General features: G+C 33.4%; 2 protein-coding genes across 3 annotated transcripts; one reads left to right on the top strand and one right to left on the bottom strand.

Moving 5' to 3' along the window:
* Positions 1-8,959: 8,959 nt before the first annotated feature.
* Positions 8,960-13,478, top strand: LOC112281642 (delta-aminolevulinic acid dehydratase, chloroplastic). Of its 2 annotated transcripts, NM_001426568.1 has the most exons (13): positions 8,962-9,048; positions 9,236-9,573; positions 9,933-10,044; positions 10,312-10,385; positions 10,567-10,635; positions 10,923-11,006; positions 11,350-11,419; positions 11,796-11,851; positions 12,015-12,136; positions 12,354-12,425; positions 12,535-12,616; positions 12,778-12,855; positions 12,998-13,478. In NM_001426568.1, exons 2-13 carry the CDS (start codon positions 9,262-9,264, stop codon positions 13,163-13,165), a joined length of 1,299 nt encoding a protein of 432 aa, NP_001413497.1. In that variant the 5' UTR covers positions 8,962-9,048; positions 9,236-9,261; the 3' UTR covers positions 13,166-13,478. The 2 variants fall into 2 exon arrangements, with proteins under 2 accessions (NP_001413498.1, NP_001413497.1); NM_001426569.1 differs by having other exon boundaries at positions 8,960-9,573.
* A 1,682-nt stretch (positions 13,479-15,160) lies between these two features.
* LOC112280859 (mitochondrial-processing peptidase subunit alpha) lies at positions 15,161-18,200 on the bottom strand. Its single transcript, XM_024516746.3, has 3 exons — positions 17,197-18,200; positions 16,219-16,508; positions 15,161-16,047 (listed from the first exon to the last, which is right to left on the bottom strand). The coding sequence occupies exons 1-3, from the start codon at positions 17,999-18,001 to the stop codon at positions 15,601-15,603; spliced, it is 1,542 nt and encodes a 513-aa protein (XP_024372514.1). The 5' UTR covers positions 18,002-18,200; the 3' UTR covers positions 15,161-15,600.
* Between the last annotated feature and the right edge of the window lie 2,309 nt (positions 18,201-20,509).

Genomic DNA, 20,509 nt, shown 5'->3' with positions numbered 1-20,509 from the left:
ACTACATGTTTATATATATATATATATAAGCTGTATTTAGCCTGTGAGGAAAACGTAGTGGTCTAGTGACAAAAAACACTTCACGGAATGTGGCAATGGAAGGAAGTTTGTGTCGTAGACTGGAGGATGAGCCAGGACCGTGAAGAAATACCAATTGCACTGGCCTTGGAAAACACGATGGTACCTGTTGCTGCATATTGTCCCTCTCCATCTCCACCACAATATCATGGATTTGCATATGGGTCGTGTTCAGACAGTTCATGCGGCGACTTGCAGGTGGCCCCTAAGACTGAGCTGTCCCGACACCAGCGATGTCCGCTGACACCGTTCCGGACACCACCAGGCACACCAATTTCTAGCTTTGAAGAATCGCGAAAAAACCGACCCAGATGCGAAGGCAGAGCAGAAAAAGCGATTTGAGCTTGATGAGAAGCTCCGTTTCAATCCCAGTGCAGGAGGCCCGACGGTGTGTAGACTTCGCAACACTCAGGTTTCGGTGCCACCTGGCTGCTTTGCATTCACCCAATGTAGAAGCTACTCGTCAACTTTAGTGGTCGTCTCCTGGAGCAGTTTCTTTCAGATCGATACGAACCCTATCTTGAGAAACTGCACTGTCTGTGTATTCAGTACCTCGGACTTCAGGTCCGGAAAGTCCGAGGTAGTGTTATGGGGGTTGGCTCTCATTGTAGGTCTTTAGATTTCTAACCTGCTTCAGAGATCACATATCCACGGAAACACAGCGCGTAAATGTATGAGACATCATCTGTAAATATGATCGGTCAGTCCCAGCATATCAAACGCCGTTGGTCGGCTTTGCTATAAATCCCTTCAGTCACGAAACATCGAATGATGCCTTCAAGGTGGCACCGAAACCGGCGCAGATTCAACGTCGACCGAAGCCAGCATCAGCGTGAGTGCAACATCGCATTATGTCGATAAAATTTTCCTGTCATAAGCTTTGCACACGCCTTTCACCAACTGACTCAAGCCTGTACTAGTCCACCTGATTCACATCGTTTCTAGCCCATCTAGTGTAACTGTCATGATATGATCGATCTCTACACACTTTTGCTTCCATTCAGAACTGGATTTGTTCAAATTCTTTAGTCTTGTTTCGTTCGTTTCTACCGCCCTGTCGGTAGACTGTGAACTGCTTCATGTAGTTTGTCTGCAGCACAGAAGTCGATGAGGAAAGGTTTATGAAAATCTGTCTTTTATTTGTGATGTTGTTGGCGAAGAAAGCCAGATTATTGTTGATGGAATTAGTGAAATGTTTCTGTGTGTAATGCTGGTTGCCAAGTGAGAATTTGTCACTATGATATGGAGTTAGTGGAATATGGTGGAATATAAAAAAAGAATAGACATGAAGTAATTAATCTTGTTGTGGTGGTTGTTACAGACCAATCATCATTATTATTTTTAATATAATTTATTTTCTTCTTCTAATTCTACTATTGATTTCAAAAAAATAAATAAATAACAAAGAAAATAAGATTTAGTGTTTAAAAAAATAATAAATCTAACTTATTTCATATTTATTATTTATAAAATAAATTACTTTGGTTAAGTTTTTTTAAAACTAATGAAAGAAATTTTGGTTGTTAATTTATTATATATATATTAATAGGAAGTCAAATTATTATCTTTTAATCATTTATAATTATTTATTTATTCATTAATATTGTAGAATATAATTATGATATATAGATTGTATTTTATATTATATATATAATATATGGTCATATTTCTTATAAGATTATTAAAAATTACTAAGTCTATTTTATAAATATAAAATTAATATTTGAGATTTTTTTATTACATCATTAAAAGAAATTTAAATAATGATGGTTTCTTTATAATAATTAAAGTGGCAAGACAAAAAAAAACTTAGATTCAAAGTCATTAGTAATCAAAGATATGAACCATAAAAAAAATCTAAAAATAAAAATATATTCTTATATTAATAAAAGAAAAAAAAATCAACAATTAAAATATAAATTATTAAATTGAAATCAGAATGACTATTGTAAAATGCAAAAAGACTAGAAAGTTTTGATCTAGGATAGAATAAAAAATAGCATTGAAAAGAGTAAAAAAGACCTCACTCTTGCCTCCATATATACTATCTACTAAAAAATTATGTAGCAATGCCATGTAAACCATATGACTTGAATCCAACTTGCAAGACATATGTCTAATTTGTTCAAAGAGTTTCTAATATATATTCCACATGGCTAACTTATAATACAAATGGCAAAATGTGCAACATATAGCCAATTTGTTGACCAAGTTATTAACCTACCAACTACTTGTAAATACATACAAAGTCTATAAGTTTCTAGAAAGCTTTCTAACAAGGTATCAACAATTTAATCTACTTCTACTTACTTCTATCTGATTCTACTTATCTAAATAAATATATTAGTGAATATGATTATTTATTATCTTACTTCCTTCCTTCCTTCCTTCCTTCCTGCTCTTGTAAGTAATAAAATTCCATAAGAAGTTGTGTCATTGCTTCATAAGTTGATGAAATTTAAGATCTATTAAATGATTTTAATAACAAAATTCAAATCTTTTTTGCCCATTTAGATAGTTGATAGGTTCTTTTAACCATTGATAATTTCTAGTACTATGATAAGAAGATCTTCTAATTATTTAATTATTAATGATGCCTTTGTAGCTATCTTTAAATAATATATTTTATATTCTATTAGGTATAATATCTACTTCTAATAATATCACTAAGAATTAAAAGTCTCTTTTAAGATTATTGTACCAAATAAATTATATCTTGCCATCTATTAGAAAAAAAATATGTATCTCTTAAGGATCTTCATAACAATTAAAATATTATATAAGTTAGAGAATCTAAGTACTTGATTTGGTAATTTTGCAAATAAAAATTCTTGAAAAAAAATTGTTAGTCGTTGCTTTTCCATATATGCAAAGAAATTCTAGAAGTTGATTCTTGAACTTCTTTCTTCTTGATTTATACCATCTTGTTGTTAATTATTAGTTCTTGATTTTGATAGATGTTTTTGATAAAAAAATTTAAAAAAAAATTAAAAAAAAAAAAAGATAGATTTTGAAGCATTTCTTAGATTCTTACATAATTTCCATATGTATTTACTAATATTATATCCACGCCAATATACAAAATATTCCAATTTATCTTTATGTTGCCTTGAATCCAAGATTTCTTATACATCAAACTTTTAGTTATTTATTTTAACAAAAGGTGGTAGTGGTTGCTTTCTTCATATTATGTTGATTGTTGTATATGGTTCAATAAGAGACACATAGAATAGATGATAGATGTTCATTGATAGTGGTAATTATAACTGATATGATATTAAATTAATTTTATTTTTGATAATAAATGGGCAAAAATTTTGATAATAAAACTTGTTATAAGATTAACTAATCTTAATTTTACAAAAAAATAACTATACATTATTGCCAACTTTGAATGAAAGTTATTCTTTTCTAAGAATATCTATAATAATTTTTTTTTGTTCTTTAGCTTTTTATAATTAAATCTTTATTTTTGTATAATTTTTTTTTATTCTACTTGATAAATACTTTATTTCTATATTTTTAAATTTTATAAAATTAAAAATATCAAATTATAGATGATAATTATAATTAATAAAAAAATAGTATTTTTAATAGAAGAAAATGTTATATTATTATATAAAAACTCTGCTAGTGGCAAGAGAGTTTTTTCTATCACCTCTTCACATACAAGTAATTGTCCACCAATAACTTCTATTGGAGTTTGTTGGATTTTCTTTAAAAATATTAAGTTATATTATAATACAAAGACTTTATATATAAAGCATTTTGAAGCTTCAATGCCTAAAAAAGCTAAATTAAAAATTTATGATTTGAAGTTGTAATCACTATAAAAAATTAAAAACTTAATGTAACATTTTATAGTAGTATGAAACTAATATTTGATGATCTAAAGTCATTCAATTATAAAGTCCCTGTTGCAAGTAGATGTCTTTATTTTTTGATTTTTTTATATTCAAATTTATATTCATTGCTCTAAATCCAATTGATTTGATGCAACAATCTTGTATCTTATGACCTATGTTTATATTATATAAATATAAATTTTTACAATAGCTTTTTTATTTTTTTTTTGGATGTCAATTGCTTGAATTGAGTTGTATTGATTTGCATAGGCTTTAGTCTTAATAAACAAGTTTTTAAAGACTTGGGAGTTGCTATGACTTGATTTTTTCTTCTTTAATCGAATCTTTGTTTTTAGCACCTTTAGAAGAATTAAATTGTCAAATTCAATGGTTTGAATAAAAAATTATTCTAATTTTTAAATTTATTTTCTAATAATAAGTATTTTGATATAGTATTTTGATACTATATCAAAATTAATTAATAAGGATTTTATTATTCTAATCCACATTATAAGCAAGTTTTGGAATTAGAGAGCATAGATGACAATTGATTGTCGTTCTTTTTATAAAGATTGGAGTTTTATTTTTGCTATCTTTTTCTAATTGCTATCTTTAAATATAGCTAGAAAACTTCAAAGAATAAAGTTAGATTATACAAGAGTTGTGATTTATTTTCTATCAAAGATGCAAATTAATAGAAAGCACCTCCAAATAAGAGTATGTTTATAATTCTAATTTAAGTGAATTCATTATAATATTAAAAAGAATATGACCTTAAATAGACCTTAATTAGTTATAAAAATCTTTAAAATTTTGATCTTATTTTATCAACTTTTTTGACATATTAATCTTTGTGTCTTTTATACTTATAATAGTAAGACTTTTTAGATTTACTTATGAGGTTGATCTACTTGCTTCTTGGCATAGACATTGAGTCTCATTGTTGAATTCTTTTGTATGTATAGACATAGTACTTTCATAGTTGATATTAATAATATATAAAGTTTTTGTTCTAAGAGTATTAAAAAAATTGTAGAACTTTGTAATAATCACACATCTATTTTCACTTCCACAAAGTATAGTATCCATAATAACCTTTATTTATATTTCTATAATAGAAAACTTTAATAAATTTATAAGTCAAATTAGAAGAAGGTAATCCAGAAGCTCTAATATTAAATAAAAATTTCTAGAAAGAAGAATACTTCAATTTTTTTTAAAAGAATCAATTTTAAAAAAATAAAAAAATGTTAGTTTAAAGGTGAATAGTCTATAACTTTTAAAGTATATTAATAAAAAGTGGAATCATCTACTTAATATATATATATATATATATATATATATATATAACAAATTAGGACTTCTATTACAATACAAAAGATATGAGTCATATTAAAATTCTGAAAATAAAAATATATTCTATAATTTTTAGTTTTATATTTCCAAATTAATAAAGTAGTTCTTAGATAAATTACTAGTAGATTTTTTGATAAATATAGAATATTGAATAAATTTTTATAATTAAATTAATAATTATAACTAAATATCTTATAAAGTCAATAGAAATCTAATTTAAAATATATTCTAATTGGAAGATGTCATCAACCATGAGAGATTGGAAATTACAAATATGATTTTATTATAATAATAAAAAATTACTTTGTATTTGGATCTATATTTAAGCTAGTAGAAAGTTTATGTTAATATCAAAAAAGACAATAATGTAGCCAATTGATTCATGTTTCTAATTTTTTTAATCAATTTTTTTAATTGCTAAAAATTACAAGATTAAAAACAAGTGGCCATTCAATTAGCATTGTATTGTCATTAAGTTATTATCTTTGAATTAATTAATATTGTTAAGATTATTAAAAGACTAGATTATTCTTGAATTATTTATTAAGTGAATTCTAATTGATATGGTGGAATAATTTAAGTATGTTGCAAAGAAGAATTAAGTTTGTAATTATGCTCAAATGATCAGTTGATGTGAAGTATTTCTATAAAGTATAAATCAAATAAACTGCTATCAATGATTAGAAGAACAAGAATAATATTTGATGTTAGAATCTAATATTGATAGCTTATTAATTAGATCTACTAATTGTTTGAAGAGATCAATTGAATTAAAAAAATTATAAAAACTAATTATATTTCTTATTCAATTAATCATTGTTTTATTTTATTAATTAATTTAAATTTAATAAATAAGCAAAGAAGTATTGAATACAAAAGAATAAAATTATTTTAATACAATTAAAATAAATTGACATTAGTTGCAAAATCTTGACTACTTACAATACATTATTAGACTAAAACAATTGGTAAATGCTAACATTCATATTGACGTTTTTTTTAGTAGTCTAATTCTTTGTATTAAAATCTATAAGAATATTAGCTAAATCTAATTAATAGAAGAAACCAAACTCAACATATTTTTGTATCACTAAAAGAGAGAAAAAAAACAACTAAAATATAGATATAGAATTGAACTAAAATGGCTATTGCCAAATGCCAAAATACTAGGAAGTCTTGAATTAAGATAGAATACAAAAAAAGCATAAATAAGATTGAAAAAGGCCTCACTCTTACTTCCATATATACTATCTACTAAAGAACTATGTAATGACATGTGTCTAATTTATAGAAATAGTTTCTAATATATGCACCACATAGCTAACTTGTAATGTAATATGAGTAGCTAAATGGAACCAACTTATTAACGAAGTTGTCAATCTATCAATTCCATGTAAACACATGCAAAGTCTACAGACTTCTAAAAAACTTTCCAACAAGATATCAACAATTTAATCTACTTTTATTTATTTTTATTTAGTTCTATTTATCTAAGCAAATATATTTATAAATGTGATTATCCATTACATTAGCCTTGTAAGTAATATTCATAAAGATATAATTATAACTATACTTAATCTTCTCAATACATTACTTGAATTATTATTTTTCTTGGTTTTTTTTAATATCTTAATAATAATCATGTTAATGTTATTATTAATATTATTATTATTCTTAATGCTATTGTTGTTGTTGTTTTTTTTATTTTTTGTTATGTTTTTTTTTTTTTTTTTTTTTTTTTTTTGTCACAAAAATAAGATGTATCCTATGCATTAATAGAGCAAAAAATGTACAAGAAACTACTTAACTCCTTATATTCAAGAATATAGATAAGTATATTACAAAAATAGAGTAAATATTAATACAAACTTATTTATACTTTTGTATATGATCACACCACATTGAGGTATTCTAGAATTTCATTTAATTATTTTGTTACTTCTATAATCAAATATGTCGTTAGTCATCTAAGATTTATTCTTTCTCTTGAATAAGAAAGACTTATATTACAACTATTTTGCTAAAAGAAAATTCTTTAAAAAATAAAAAAAATAAAAATAAAAATCTAACAAATATATCTATATTTCATGAGACTTTGCCAAACTTTGCTTTTGGTATGGATTAAATTCTATACTTTATTTTTAAAGAAAAACTTTTTACTTTAAATCTAAATAGACTATAATGAAAGTATCATTAATAAGATTTTACAAAAATATTTGAAACTAGATGAAGGAGTTTTTGCAAAGATAGCTCATTGTTAAGTGAAGGATTTTTAAAGACTTCAATTCCAAGAATTGCAAATTAATTTGCATAAGAAAAAAGTGGCCCAATCTTAAATGTGTTGGATTTGATGAAAATCTCAAAACTATTAGAGAATAGATTTAGGCAGTTTGAGTTGACACATAGCATAACGAATATCAATATTGGGAATTATTTTGCCCCTCTGAATATTAACTACAACACCTTTGTGCCATATAAGCTAAATAAACATAGCCTCTTTATTGGAACATGGATTGAATTAAGTGTCTTTCCAATTAATAGAAAGTCTCTACTAAAGAAGAGACTTCTTTATTGTGATATTAAATGAGTAATATACTTACCAATTTGCTCAACACATATAACTGATTGTTAATTTATTTTATATGAAATATATTAAACTCTTCATATTTTTCTTTAACTTTTGGTTTTTGGTTTTTGGTTTTTTTTTTTCCAATCTTTTTGGGGAATTTTGAGAATGTATTAAATGATTCAATTATTTAAAAGTAACATCCAATAACTCCATATAAAGACAAGATTTATTTTATGTAATAAAATATTGTCATCATGCATTCTCCAAAAAACAGTGTATAGATTAATAAGTTCAATAAATTATTGTTCAGCCATAAAAGAATTTTAACAGCTAATGTAAATCTTGTCATAGATAAATCAAAATACCAGAATATCATTGTTAATGTTGTGAAAATTCGATATGTAATTGGATAAATTTTTAATAATATTTAAATTTATGATTTTTCCAAAAATTTAGAAAATTTTCAAAAAAATCACATTATAGTTGAAAAATATTTTTAAAAGCACAAATAATAATATTTCAAAAAAATCAACCAATCACATATGAGTTGGACTTCAATAAACTAGGGAATTAAGAAAGATTAATAATCATTCTTCATGTGTTGGAATTTAACAAATGAAGGAATTTCAAGGACAGATATCAATTATTTTATAAAAATAGTTACATACATGTATATATCGTTACAATATTCCAATTAAATTTCAATCATCTTTTCTGCCTACTTAGATTCACAAGCTCCTACATACACTTTCACCATCCATCCAACCAACTCTTACACTTGCTACAACCTTACATTAGTTCTCTATTTTTTTTTAAAAAAAAAAAAAAAACCCCCAAGGTCATTGTCAAGAGGCCACATACTAATTTTGGCCAAATCAGGGGAACGCTGACTGCGCACGGTGATAGGAGACAAACGACATGCGGGCGGTAATAAAGGAACGATGTCATGGGAACGAACCAGTGGTTTGTCAGGATGGCTGCACAGCCCCATCCAAGGGAAGCAGAGGAGAGCCAATGAGGACAATCCTACGTGGACCAGTCGGATAAGGCTGTGAGCTTCATCGTATGCTTCCCCGCCTCGGTGATCAGGCTCTCTCGCTCTCTCTCGCCATTTCGGAGGCTTGGAGCTCAATTTCCTGTTGCTGCTCCGTTTCGAGCCCTGCTTCTCGCCCTTCGTCTCCGCACTGTCACACCCCCCAGGTCCTTGCCTTTGCTTTTTCATTCTGCTTTACTTCTGAAGCTTCTTCGCTTCGCAATTGTTCCTGTTGTCCCACAGTGCTGGTAGTTCAAAACACTTTGAAGTATTCGGTTTCCTGTTGAGGTGCTCCTTAGAGTGTTAGGGTTTCTGGAAGGACGGTGGAATTGCAACGGGTCGGTTGACGTGCAGGTTAGGATTTGAGTCTAGGGGGAGGAATGGTAGGTGTGATGATGGCAGCCGCTGCGACTCCCGGATGTGGAGTGTCGCAGGCCTTGACTGCTTGCGGTAGCCACGAAGGCTTGCGACGCGTAGCCCCGGTGTTTGGCCCCGGCGTTGTGTCCGTTTCGGCGCCTTGTAAGTTGCCGAGGAAGTTAAACGTGCAGGCTGTTGCTGAGCCTATCGCGAAGAGCTCTCCGCGTACTATTGAAGAATGTGAGGCTAATGTGGTGGCTGGTAATGCTCCTGCCGCTCCTCCTGTTCCTGCCAAGCCCAGTGCACCTGAGGGCACACCCGCAATTTCTCCGTTGGTACGCGTCTGTGGAGTGGTTGCATTTTAGATTGAAGCACTGTTGATTTGAAGGTGGTGATAGCTTCTGATAGCTGATGAAATTAGCTTTGTCTTTTGATTGATTTCTGTGGAAATTTGTTTTAGAAACTATAAGAGAATGATTCGAAATTAGGATATTGCAATCTATCCCATTTACTAGTTAACATAAACCCAGTATACCTCAATTCCTTGTTATTCTTTGTTATTTAGAATGGTGTCAGATTATGCATAAGATCGGCGGCAACAATATGTCATTAGGTTAATTCAAAAGAGAAGAGAATGATAGTGAATGAGTTCTCGAGCGTGACCCTGACAGTAAGAAATTTATCACGGCTGCAGGTAATGCCCGCTAGGCCACGAAGAAACCGCAGATCTCCAGCTCTCCGCGCTGCTTTTCAAGAGACTACGATCTCTCCTGCAAATTTCATCCTCCCATTATTTGTTCACGAAGGTGTGTCCTCTAGGGTGTCTCATTGCTGTTGATCAGTTAATCACAAAATTTAACCACGACCTTCCCTTCCAGTTTGATTGACTTTGTTTTCGAACTTACCTGATACCACCTCTGCACCAGTAATGAGTCCCTGTCTTATTCGTGATGGAATCTTTTCCCTTCCCTGCTTGTATTTAATAATATACTCCTGGTTCCTTTTAGCATTCCATTCTAATTGCTTTCGCAAGTTTTCCGCATTCAACAGTTATCTGCATTTTGTGGCATCAGGGGAACAGAATGCACCGATCGGCGCTATGCCGGGTTGCCAGCGTCTCGGATGGCGTCATGGGCTTATTGATGAGGTATACCTTGATTTCGTCTTTCAAACGCACTAGTTGCTTATCCACTGAAGCCAGTTTTCATGTGTCCTTACATACAGCCTTGTTGTACAGTTCGTGGCAATGTCTGGTGGATCTTGGCTCCGGTACTGATTTAGGTCACAACATTCTTCTGATGTCGGTAAACATGCATTTTCGCTGCCAGGTGTACAAGGCAAGAGATGTTGGTGTCAACAGTGTTGTTCTTTTTCCCAAAGTCCCTGATGCTCTGAAGGTAAGTCTGACAGTAATTTATTTTTTCTCCAATCTGAAGATAACTCGTGTGTAAGATGAAATGATGAATTCGCTGCAATTGAGTATCGTAATTTTATCCAGTAAAAAAAATCTAAGTATTGTTGGTTTTTCGCATTTTCGCGCACTAATTATTTCATTCCTAAGAGGTGTGTATCATGTTTAGACCAACCAAGAGTAATACGAAGTGTGACACAACTTTTATTTTTTTTCTAGAAACTTTCTGAAATTTTTGCAAGTGTTTCTGAGCTGATTCTTACATACCTGCAGTCTTCAACTGGAGATGAGGCTTACAATCCTGATGGGCTGGTGCCACGGTGCATTCGCTTACTCAAAGACAAATTCCCTGACCTGGTAATTTTGCTTAACAATTCGTTTCTCAGTGTGGTCCTTGTCAGTAATTCTGGTTTCTTGGGTCTTCTTTTAAAAACGAATTAAAACATGTCCGTACGAGGTATTATATGCTGACTTTGTGTCCTTGTACTGTCCGTGAAATTTAGACTACTTGTGATTATTAAGGGTACCCTAGTGTTTACTTTCGTGTCTTGCTGGGGGATTTGGATTTGATTCAACAAACCAGTCACGCCTTTTTAACACCTGCATTTTGTTAAAAGAATAACTGAATGTTTCGAGATTTAGACTTTCTGAGTGGTGTTCACAGAATGTTTCTGAATAACTTATGGTCAAATCCTTTCAGGTGATTTACACAGACGTCGCGCTGGACCCTTACTCTTCGGACGGTCACGATGGCATAGTTCGAGAAGATGGTATCTATCGTCTGATTCTGACATCATCGTGTTCTGTAGTAATAGTTGACCAAGATTTCACCTGTGTATTTTGCTAGACTCTGGTCACTTGCACTGATCATTTTCGCTTACCTTTAATTGAAACATCTGAGTCTTGTTAGCATTACACTCATTTTCCATAATTACTGACAAGGACCACACTGCTGCATTTCGATCCTACTATGAACAGCAGCCAGTCAAGGGTTTAGTGATTCCTGATGTTCGTTATTGAATGTCACAACTAGGTTCTTTCACTTCTTTATACCATGCCTGCGGATAAGCTTGGCTGAAACCAACGCTCTTCAATGTCACGTTTACGGCTTCAACTCGCTCTCCTCATTGAGATATTTTGGTGCAGGTTTGATCATGAATGACGAGACAGTACATCAGCTTTGCAAGCAGGCCGTAGCTCAGGTACGGGTTTCGTGAAGAAGATTACTTCATTAGCTCTTAATACCCTTTTCCTGATGATCTCAATTCTCGTCAAGTAGAGACACATCAAGGACCCAACAGGTCGTTAAGGTGCTCGTTTCGAATGTTACCTGGATTAGATGTGATGAAATTGACTTGACTGCAGGCTCAAGCTGGAGCAGATGTTGTTAGCCCTAGTGACATGATGGATGGGCGTGTTGGTGCCATCCGAAAAGCTCTTGATCTAGCTGGTCATCAAGATGTTTCTATCATGGCTTATACAGCCAAGTAATGCTCTTGCCTTGTCGCCTCATGTTCTGTACTCTTTTCTTTTGGTTTGAGAACTTATTTTGAAAATTCCTGAATCACTTGCCTGGGAATTGGAAAATCATGAGATTACGTTGGTCTTGAGTGGAATTTCCAGCTCTTATGCTATTCATAAGCCATACTTTGTGAAGATCCTGGCATAGTGGTGAATATTGATGTTATGTTTCTGGCTGTGCAGATACGCTAGTGCCTTTTACGGCCCTTTCAGAGAAGCACTAGACTCCAACCCTCGCTTCGGTGACAAAAAGACGTGAGTTTAAGTACAATTTGTTGTCTACTTTTGTGTTCGACCAAATAAACAAGAATTGAATGGACTACGCGGTCTGTCACGGCGTGCTCACCTGTGAAGTTGTGTTCAGGTATCAAATGAACCCCGCGAACTACCGGGAGGCTCTTATTGAAACAAGAATGGACGAAGCTGAAGGTGCTGACATTCTCATGGTATGTGTCATTTGCTTGTCACCTCAACTAAGTCTTTTGAGTGTCTTGTTCAATTGGCATATATCAGTGCGTAAGTCATGTGGGTTATACTTTCTGTGGTTGTTTTCTCGGATGTGTTGTCTTGCTTTCTTACACCGGGTTCCTCCATTTTTTATGTACAGGTTAAGCCAGCCATGCCCTACCTAGACGTCATCAGGCTTTTGCGCGACAACACTGCACTACCCATCTCAGCTTATCAGGTACATATCAAATTATTACGTGAGTGGGGTTCGTTCTCATCCTGGTTCATCGAGCATTCCACTCTGTTCTTTTGGACATTCAGATGTGGGATACTGCGAAGAAGACAGTGACTAATGTCCGATACCTTGGATGCCTTGCCAGGTCTCAGGAGAGTACTCCATGATTAGAGCAGCCGCTGCCGCGGGCATGCTTGACGAGAAGAAAGCTGTACTGGAGTCACTGCTATCTATCAGACGAGCAGGTGCCGATGTCATTCTCACTTACTTTGCCATTCAAGCTGCTCAATGGCTCTGTGCTGAGCGGGTTTAAGAATTTATAGCACCCTTTTGAAAGGTGGCGGGTTTCTAAAGGTTGTTATACTAAAAGGTATGGCTGGAGGTCCTGAGGGCTCTATGCCACCCTCGGAGCGGCCTGCTCCAGCCCATCAAGGAAGTTAAAGTCGGTAGGAAGATTTCTCGGGCTTAGTCTAGTTCGAAACCAACGTGAGTCACTGATGTGACATCTAGCGTTGTTCCATGCAGCTTTTCCCTTTGAAAGTTGGCTTGAGAGGTACAAGATCAAGTTCAGATTGTAATGATACCAGTAATACATATCTTTGAAATGAAAGAATTCTCTTAATGTCATTCAGCTGGTTGTGATTGTTCTGAATCGATGTTTTGTGGAGTATATGGCTGTTGATGCAAGAAATAGAGGCACAACATTTGACAATACAGTAATGGGACTCACCTTGACAATTTGGTGTCCAATGTCTTCGCTATCCACCTTGAGCTTGAAGTTGGACTCCTCAGTTCCTTGTCTGTATGTGAGCAGGCTTGGCATATCGGACACATAGTTACACAATGAAGCATGAGAATCTTTTGACGTGAGTAGGATTTATCAAGTTTGAGCGACAGAAAATACATAAAATAAATTAGAGAAAAATGAAAGGGACTTTGTTTCAATATTTTTCAAAAGTGATAAGTGGCAATTGTAAAATTTGGTAAATTATTGGGCATAAGAGTAGAAGAATGCATGCATGGAAAAAAATTATTTGGAAAAAGTGACATGGACTAATGACATGGTGAATAGAGATGGTGTTGATACTTCATAAAGCAAGAAAGGAACAATGATTTTGTGTATCTTCATTAATCAAGTCCTCAATTAATATTTTTCTAATATTTTTGTAATATTTTAATCATGTTCCTCTCTCACCAAGATGTCATTTTTGGTAAATTTCATGCTAGCTCCACTTATTCACCTATTTTGACACCTCCTATTAACTTAGTTACAAAATGAATAGAGACTCTATAAATTGGCATCAAATATAGATGGTATGCTTCAAAGAATGCAAAAGCAATCTTTGAAATATATAATAAAATTATGTAACAAATATCAATCATATATACATGGATACCAAATTTATTAATCATATTTTAAAAAATATTAAAAACATTCTACTTGTAAATTTTCATATATTTTATTGTATAAATATATGCAATCAAAATTTCTATTAAAACCACATACATGTATACAATAAAAACACACTATATATAGGGGAATGATAAAGCAATCCAAATTTTTACTAAAGCGACCCCTTCTATCTTAAGCATCATTGCACCTTGGAGCCCCCATCCATGTTCCCAACCATTCTCCATTCTCAACCATTGCTAAATACAAGGGGGGAGAGGGGGGAGGCAATAGGGAACAAGATAATAGAACATGTGGGTTGATTTAGTAAAAATTTGGGTTGCTTTATTGTTCCCCTATATATATATATATATAAATGTATAGATATATAAATACAATAGAAACAAGTTGATAAAATCCATGTTAATTTTTTTTGAACAAAGACACAAATCAATTAGTACCCCAAATCAAGACTATCTAGTAAATTTTTTTTTTTAAATTACACATAATAATAATCTTAATAATTTATCGACATAAGAAGATAGAGAGAGAATAAGATTAAATACATTATTTCCATTTGACATATAAATATTCAATTGTGATTGCAATAGTTGGATGCATTTGAGTTAACAAATATTTTGCATTTCATTCACAACTTTTCCAAAATAATTATTATCATAACTATAGTTTATGTTATTATGATGAAAAATTCATCATTACATTACATCTAAAAGTTTTTATTCTACTAAAAATCATTCATTACATCTGCATGTGTCAAAACAGAAGTTCTAAACAAAACTATTTCATCTTTTTGAAAAAGTTTTCATCAGTAAGATTCTAAACAGCAATTAAAACATAATTTAAGTTAACACCAATTGAAACATAATTTAAGTAACAATTGATGAAATACAAAGACAGTTGTGAAAAAAATATAATGTACAATTCAAACGACTGTTGTATTTCATTGGCCTTCAATTTCAATTATTTCCTAGAAGCGATGTTATTTAATCATTGATTCAACTTGTACTACAAATCATCATTTTCTTGTAGCATTCAACTTCGTGGTCTACTACATCCATACATAAAATTGCTTTAAGACATCCTGAAGCCTAACATGCATTGAAGAGAAGCTCTTTCCGACACCCACACGAGTGAGGTGGGTCTAGAATTAGAAATGGTGGATCAGCAGAATTGAAGCCTGAAAATTAACCCTTCGTACCTGTAAGACGGCATTTGCATTTGCAACGCTATCTGCGATTATGGATGCAGGGTTTCCCAGAGGCCCTGTAATCTTCTACGTCTGAATTTACGTAGATCTCCATTTATCTGTGGGCGGGTTTCCAAGAGGGTTAACGAATCTACATCTCAAAACGTTCTGCGACAGCATCGTACCGAGGAACTTGGACAACATCACCCCAGGAAGCCATCGTAAGTGGGCTGGAGATAATCTTGCGAGAAACTTCAGCGATATCTTCCAAGGTCACGGCTTGGATACGTTGAATGAACTTTGCCACAGGCTTGCGCTGCCCATAGGTCAAAATTTGACTGCCAATATCTTCCGTAATAACAACTCGGGACTCTAGGTTCATCAGAGTTGATGAAATAGCGCTGTTCTTTGCACGATGCAATTCAGCTTCAGTCACCTCTCCGGGAGTTGCAACCTGATTGATTTCTTGACACATGATATCCACGAGATAGGGAATGTAGTCACCAGAAGAAGTAGCATGGATACCGACAAGGCCAGTGTCTCTGTAGATACTATTAAAGGCTGTGCAAGAATGCACCTGTTCCCGCCTGTTCAGAACCTGAAATGACGAAAGTGCCCACATGAGGTTCCTTCGGCAAACATTCAAACCAGTCAAGTTCATAAAATGAAGGCTTATGTAGATGCCGTAATCATGCCCTATTATACCCTCTCATCAATTATTAGCTTCCAATATAATGGTACAAGGACTTCACAATGTGGTGGATCTTACCCGCGTGTACAGTCGAGAGAACATTCCCTTTCCAGGACCACCAGCAGAGAAAGACGCTCCTCCTCCTAGAAGAGATTGCAAAACCGTCACAGCACACGAATCCTTCTCATTTCTCCATCCCCCTGGGACTTCGAATGCAATAGCAACATGCGTCAGGGAGGAGTCAACGGATTGCCGCCAGTCACCGCCCACATATTGTGTCTCCACAGGGATAGGCTCGTTAACTGAGGGGAGGTCGGCCAACAGAGGCTCTGCCAGAGAAAGAAGATCTTCATGTTCCACACCCGAGGCTGCAAAAATAGAAGAGGTTACTAACTGAAAAAAATGATTGGGGACACTGGAAGCCCTCAAACTGAACCAATACACTAATAAGAAAAGGTTAATCCCAAATGGCACAAGGTTGGAAGTACATACCAACCGAGCACTACGCATTTTCCAGCACAAAAAGTAAAAAGAAATAAAATCAGCAACAAGTTCTCTTAATTCCCAGGGTTCAGAGCTAACTCAGATGATACGGAAGAAACAGTAGATTTCAAAAGCCAGTAAAAGTAATACTAAACTACAAAACCCCCACTAGAATTGTACTAAACATGCATAACATGAGACTTGTTACTAATCGTGTTGGACATGCACATGTGATGATTTGAACAAACTCTACAATCCTTGGTTGCTAGATCCGCGAAGAAGCATAAATCACATCTTGACCCACCACAACATCAATCTCGTCATTCGCAAGCTTAATAGGACATTCATTCAGTGAGACACATGCATAGCATCCGCATACAAAACTCCCACCATGGCATTCTCACATATTACAATTGCAACTCAGAGCAGCAGCGAATTCTCGACATAATTGATCACTTCCTGAATTATGAGTCCAAGAAAACTCAAATTCAACGGTGAAGACTAGTGGAATCTCAGCAGGCCTTGAAACTATCAAATGGGCAGGAGATTTTACTGGATAGGGAACCTTCGTACCTGCCAGAACGATTCTAGGTGCAGTATAATTCTCCTTCACAAAGTCATGAAGAACACCACCGTTTAGCCGTCTCAAGGACGACTCAGGTGCAGTGAGAGGTTGACCTAAGCCTCCCACGAATCCAGCTGAGTGAAGAGCCTCCATAATCGCGCTGTGCGGATGACTCATAATCCCCGCAGTCTCAGCTTTCAACTTAGCAAGCTGCTCTTGAACCTCCCATTCGTTAAACAGAGGATTTCTCACAGAGTCGACCAAAATTTCAACCATCTCCGGCAAAAAAGTCTTGATCGCATCTGCCGAGTAGCACATCTGCTCCTGGGCAGAAGTAGACATAAGATTCGCCCCGATGGCTTCCACTTCGCGAATGAGGCGGAAGTGCGATCGGTTGACGGTGCTCTTGAAGGCCATCCGCTCCAGCAAATGCGAGGCGCCCGTGCAGAATGGCGTCTCGTTCTTCGACCCAGAGTCGATGTGAATAGCCACCGTAGCTGTGGGTCCAGGGACATTCTCCGACGCGATTCTCAACCCATTGGCTAGGGTTGTGACCTTGGTATCGCTGGGCTTGATATCTTCAGGCAAGGCAGGAGGCAGATGCACGCCTTGCAGCGGCTCATACAATGCAGGCACAGGAGTAGTAGAGCGTTCGCCGAGGAACCACGAAAGGACACCTCCGGAGCTCGAGGCCTGTGCGGATTCTGTTCTCGGCACAGCCTGATGCCATGCGCTCGTGCGAAACTGCTGCTGCGTTTGCCGCTGCGCCAGCAGCTTCGCGAGGCGCGCCTTCCTCAATGCCGATCCCCTCATCTCTGCCCCCACTCCCACTCCCCCTCCCCCTTTCCCTCGCGTGCCCAGAATCCGACTCGCAAACTGTGGCAACAATCGCAACAAACGCAACCTCGACGCCCACGCTCACGAGAGCGCTGCGCGGCGCTGTGTTCCGACACCGCGCCGGAGTCCGGTAGGAAGGAAGAGAGGGCCAGTCTCAGGGATGCATTCCGGGTCCATAATGCCCGCACTACCCGTCGCGTAATGCCCCTCTTCAGGCTATACCATTCCGCCCCAGAATCGCCCTTCCCGGTTTACTCTTGTTGGAAGTGAGCTGAACACAAAAAATTATGGGAGTTGCTAAAGCCTCACTCCCCTTGGATTCTCATTATTAATTCAATCTATTCCCCCTCCCTGTCTCCAATCCCCCCCCCCCCCCAATCTCCTGTTTTTAATCCATGTCTTCTATTACAACCCTCCATCTCTGTTTCCTATCTCCCTTTTCTAGCCCATGTCCCATGTCCCCACTCTCCCTCCCTTGTCTTTGTTTCTATTCCTTATCATTTTGAATGGTAATAGTAACCTTGGACATAGATTTTATTTTATTTTATATTTTATTGTTTTGTGACTAAAATATTGTTGATGTTATATTGTAATCTTCTAATTGCAATTAAAATATAATATATCTTTTTTAGAAATAAAAAATTGTTAAATTACTTGATTGTGTTTTGTGTACTTGTGGAGTCTAGAAAATTTCAATGTAAATTTAAAATATATACGTCTTTTAAAATAGACATCATACATAAAATCTATGGCTAAAGGTTTTGGGATTTAGGGTTGATTTTCCAAGTAAGAAACATGAATTGCTTTGAAAGTTGTATATCATTTTTTATAAAATAAGAATGAGAATAGGGATTAGGAATGGGAAATGAGGGAGTCAAGATGGGGGACATGGGTTGGGAACACAAAACTAGAGATATGGAATGTGAATGGATGGTAAAGACAAGAGACAAAGAATGGAGACCAGAGACATGAAACAAAGAACGGAGACTAGAGACATGAGACAAAGAATGGAGACTAGAGACATGAAACAAAGAACGGAGACTAGAGACATGAAACAAAGAATGGAGACTAGAGACATGAAACAAAGAATGGAGACTAGAAACATGAGACAAAGAATAGATTGAATAAATCATGAGAATCTAAAGATATGTTATTTTAACAACATGTAGGTGTTGCTTAAGAAATTCCCTAATTTAAGATTTCTTTTTAAATAGAATATTTTACTTGTGTGTTTATAATTAAGTCATTAGAAAATTGGTTTTAAAGTTAAAACTAATACTGATAAGTGTTTGACCTTATATGTTATTATTTTCACTAAATTTGTATTTTATATTATCAAAAAAAAATAATATGTTGTTAAAAATATTTCACTAATATTAATTTTTTTAAAACTCGATATTTAAATTTATAAAAAACATAAATACAAATGACTTATATATATATATATATATATATATATGTGTGTGTGTGTGTGTATGTGTGTGTGTGTGTCTGTGCCAAAAATTCATGATTTTTAAATATATAAAAATTAAAAAGATTTAAAATATATATATATATAATAAACATGCCATTAATTTATAACAAATTTCTGTTAAAACTTCCAAAAACAAAAAAAACAAATATATATATATATATATATATATATATTGTAGCTACATACAATTTTATATATCTGTATTTTTAAAATAATTTTTATTTATTAATAAATAAATTAGAAGTTATAAACTATATTACTTTTTTACTCATGTGTTTGTATACTCTATTTAAAATGTAATACATTTCTATAAATATTTTTATTTTTTTCTTAAATTTGAATTTAAAAGTATGCAATGATAATTTATAATTTTAAAATAATTTTTATAATATAGTTTATATTGAATCAAATATTATCTAAATTATTGATAATAATGATGATAATAAAATATTTGTATAAACATAGAATCTTAAATCTTCAAAAAAAGAATAACTATTTAAGAACCTTTATAGGCTTTGGATAAAAATATTAGTTTATATGCCTTGTTTAATGTTTTTAATAACTTTGAGTAAACTCTAATTTACAACAAGTTAAATTTTTTTTTCAAAAATTAATCAATTTAAAAATAAATAATAAAATTTAAACTCATATTTTAATTATGTAAGCTACTGGCCTTACGAATAGTAGAAGGTACACTCACTCTTGTGGTAAATAAATCTAGTTATGTCTAAGCATAGCTATTTAGTCATTTTTTCATGTTTCAATATAGTTTTTTGTCATATCTTAATATAATCTTTTTTTAGTTATTATCAATTTTAATTCTGTGCTCATAAATATGTATTTTTATTGTTATATTAAGTTGTTCTTCAAAATTTAAAACATTGATCACAAATCTAATTTTTTTATCAATTTTTTTTCTAAATAAAAATCTAATATTTATGCCAGTATTTACTAATAATTTGTTTGACATCAAAATACACAATGTACACACACAATCCACTGAAATTTTC

The sequence above is a fragment of the Physcomitrium patens genome, chromosome 4 (genome assembly GCF_059467195.1).
Source record: "Physcomitrium patens ecotype Gransden chromosome 4, ASM5946719v1, whole genome shotgun sequence".
NCBI lineage: Eukaryota > Viridiplantae > Streptophyta > Bryopsida > Funariales > Funariaceae > Physcomitrium > Physcomitrium patens.
The sequence above is the reverse complement of the archived record's forward strand: the minus strand, read 5'-3'. Positions and strand labels throughout refer to the sequence as shown.

Bases quoted from the DNA above. Each gene is read 5' to 3' on its own strand.
- LOC112281642 (NM_001426569.1), top strand. From the start codon at position 9,262: ATGGTAGGTGTGATGATGGCAGCCGCTGCGACTCCCGGATGTGGAGTG. The intron at 10,045-10,311 runs GTGTGTCCTCTA...TTGTGGCATCAG, and splicing joins CCCATTATTTGTTCACGAAG to GGGAACAGAATGCACCGATC. The intron at 11,852-12,014 runs GTACGGGTTTCG...ACTTGACTGCAG, and splicing joins GCAAGCAGGCCGTAGCTCAG to GCTCAAGCTGGAGCAGATGT.
- LOC112280859 (XM_024516746.3), bottom strand. From the start codon at position 18,001: ATGAGGGGATCGGCATTGAGGAAGGCGCGCCTCGCGAAGCTGCTGGCG. The intron at 16,509-17,196 runs GTACGAAGGTTC...CTATTTTTGCAG, and splicing joins ACCTAGAATCGTTCTGGCAG to CCTCGGGTGTGGAACATGAA. The intron at 16,048-16,218 runs GTAAGATCCACC...TCGTCATTTCAG, and splicing joins TCTCTCGACTGTACACGCGG to GTTCTGAACAGGCGGGAACA.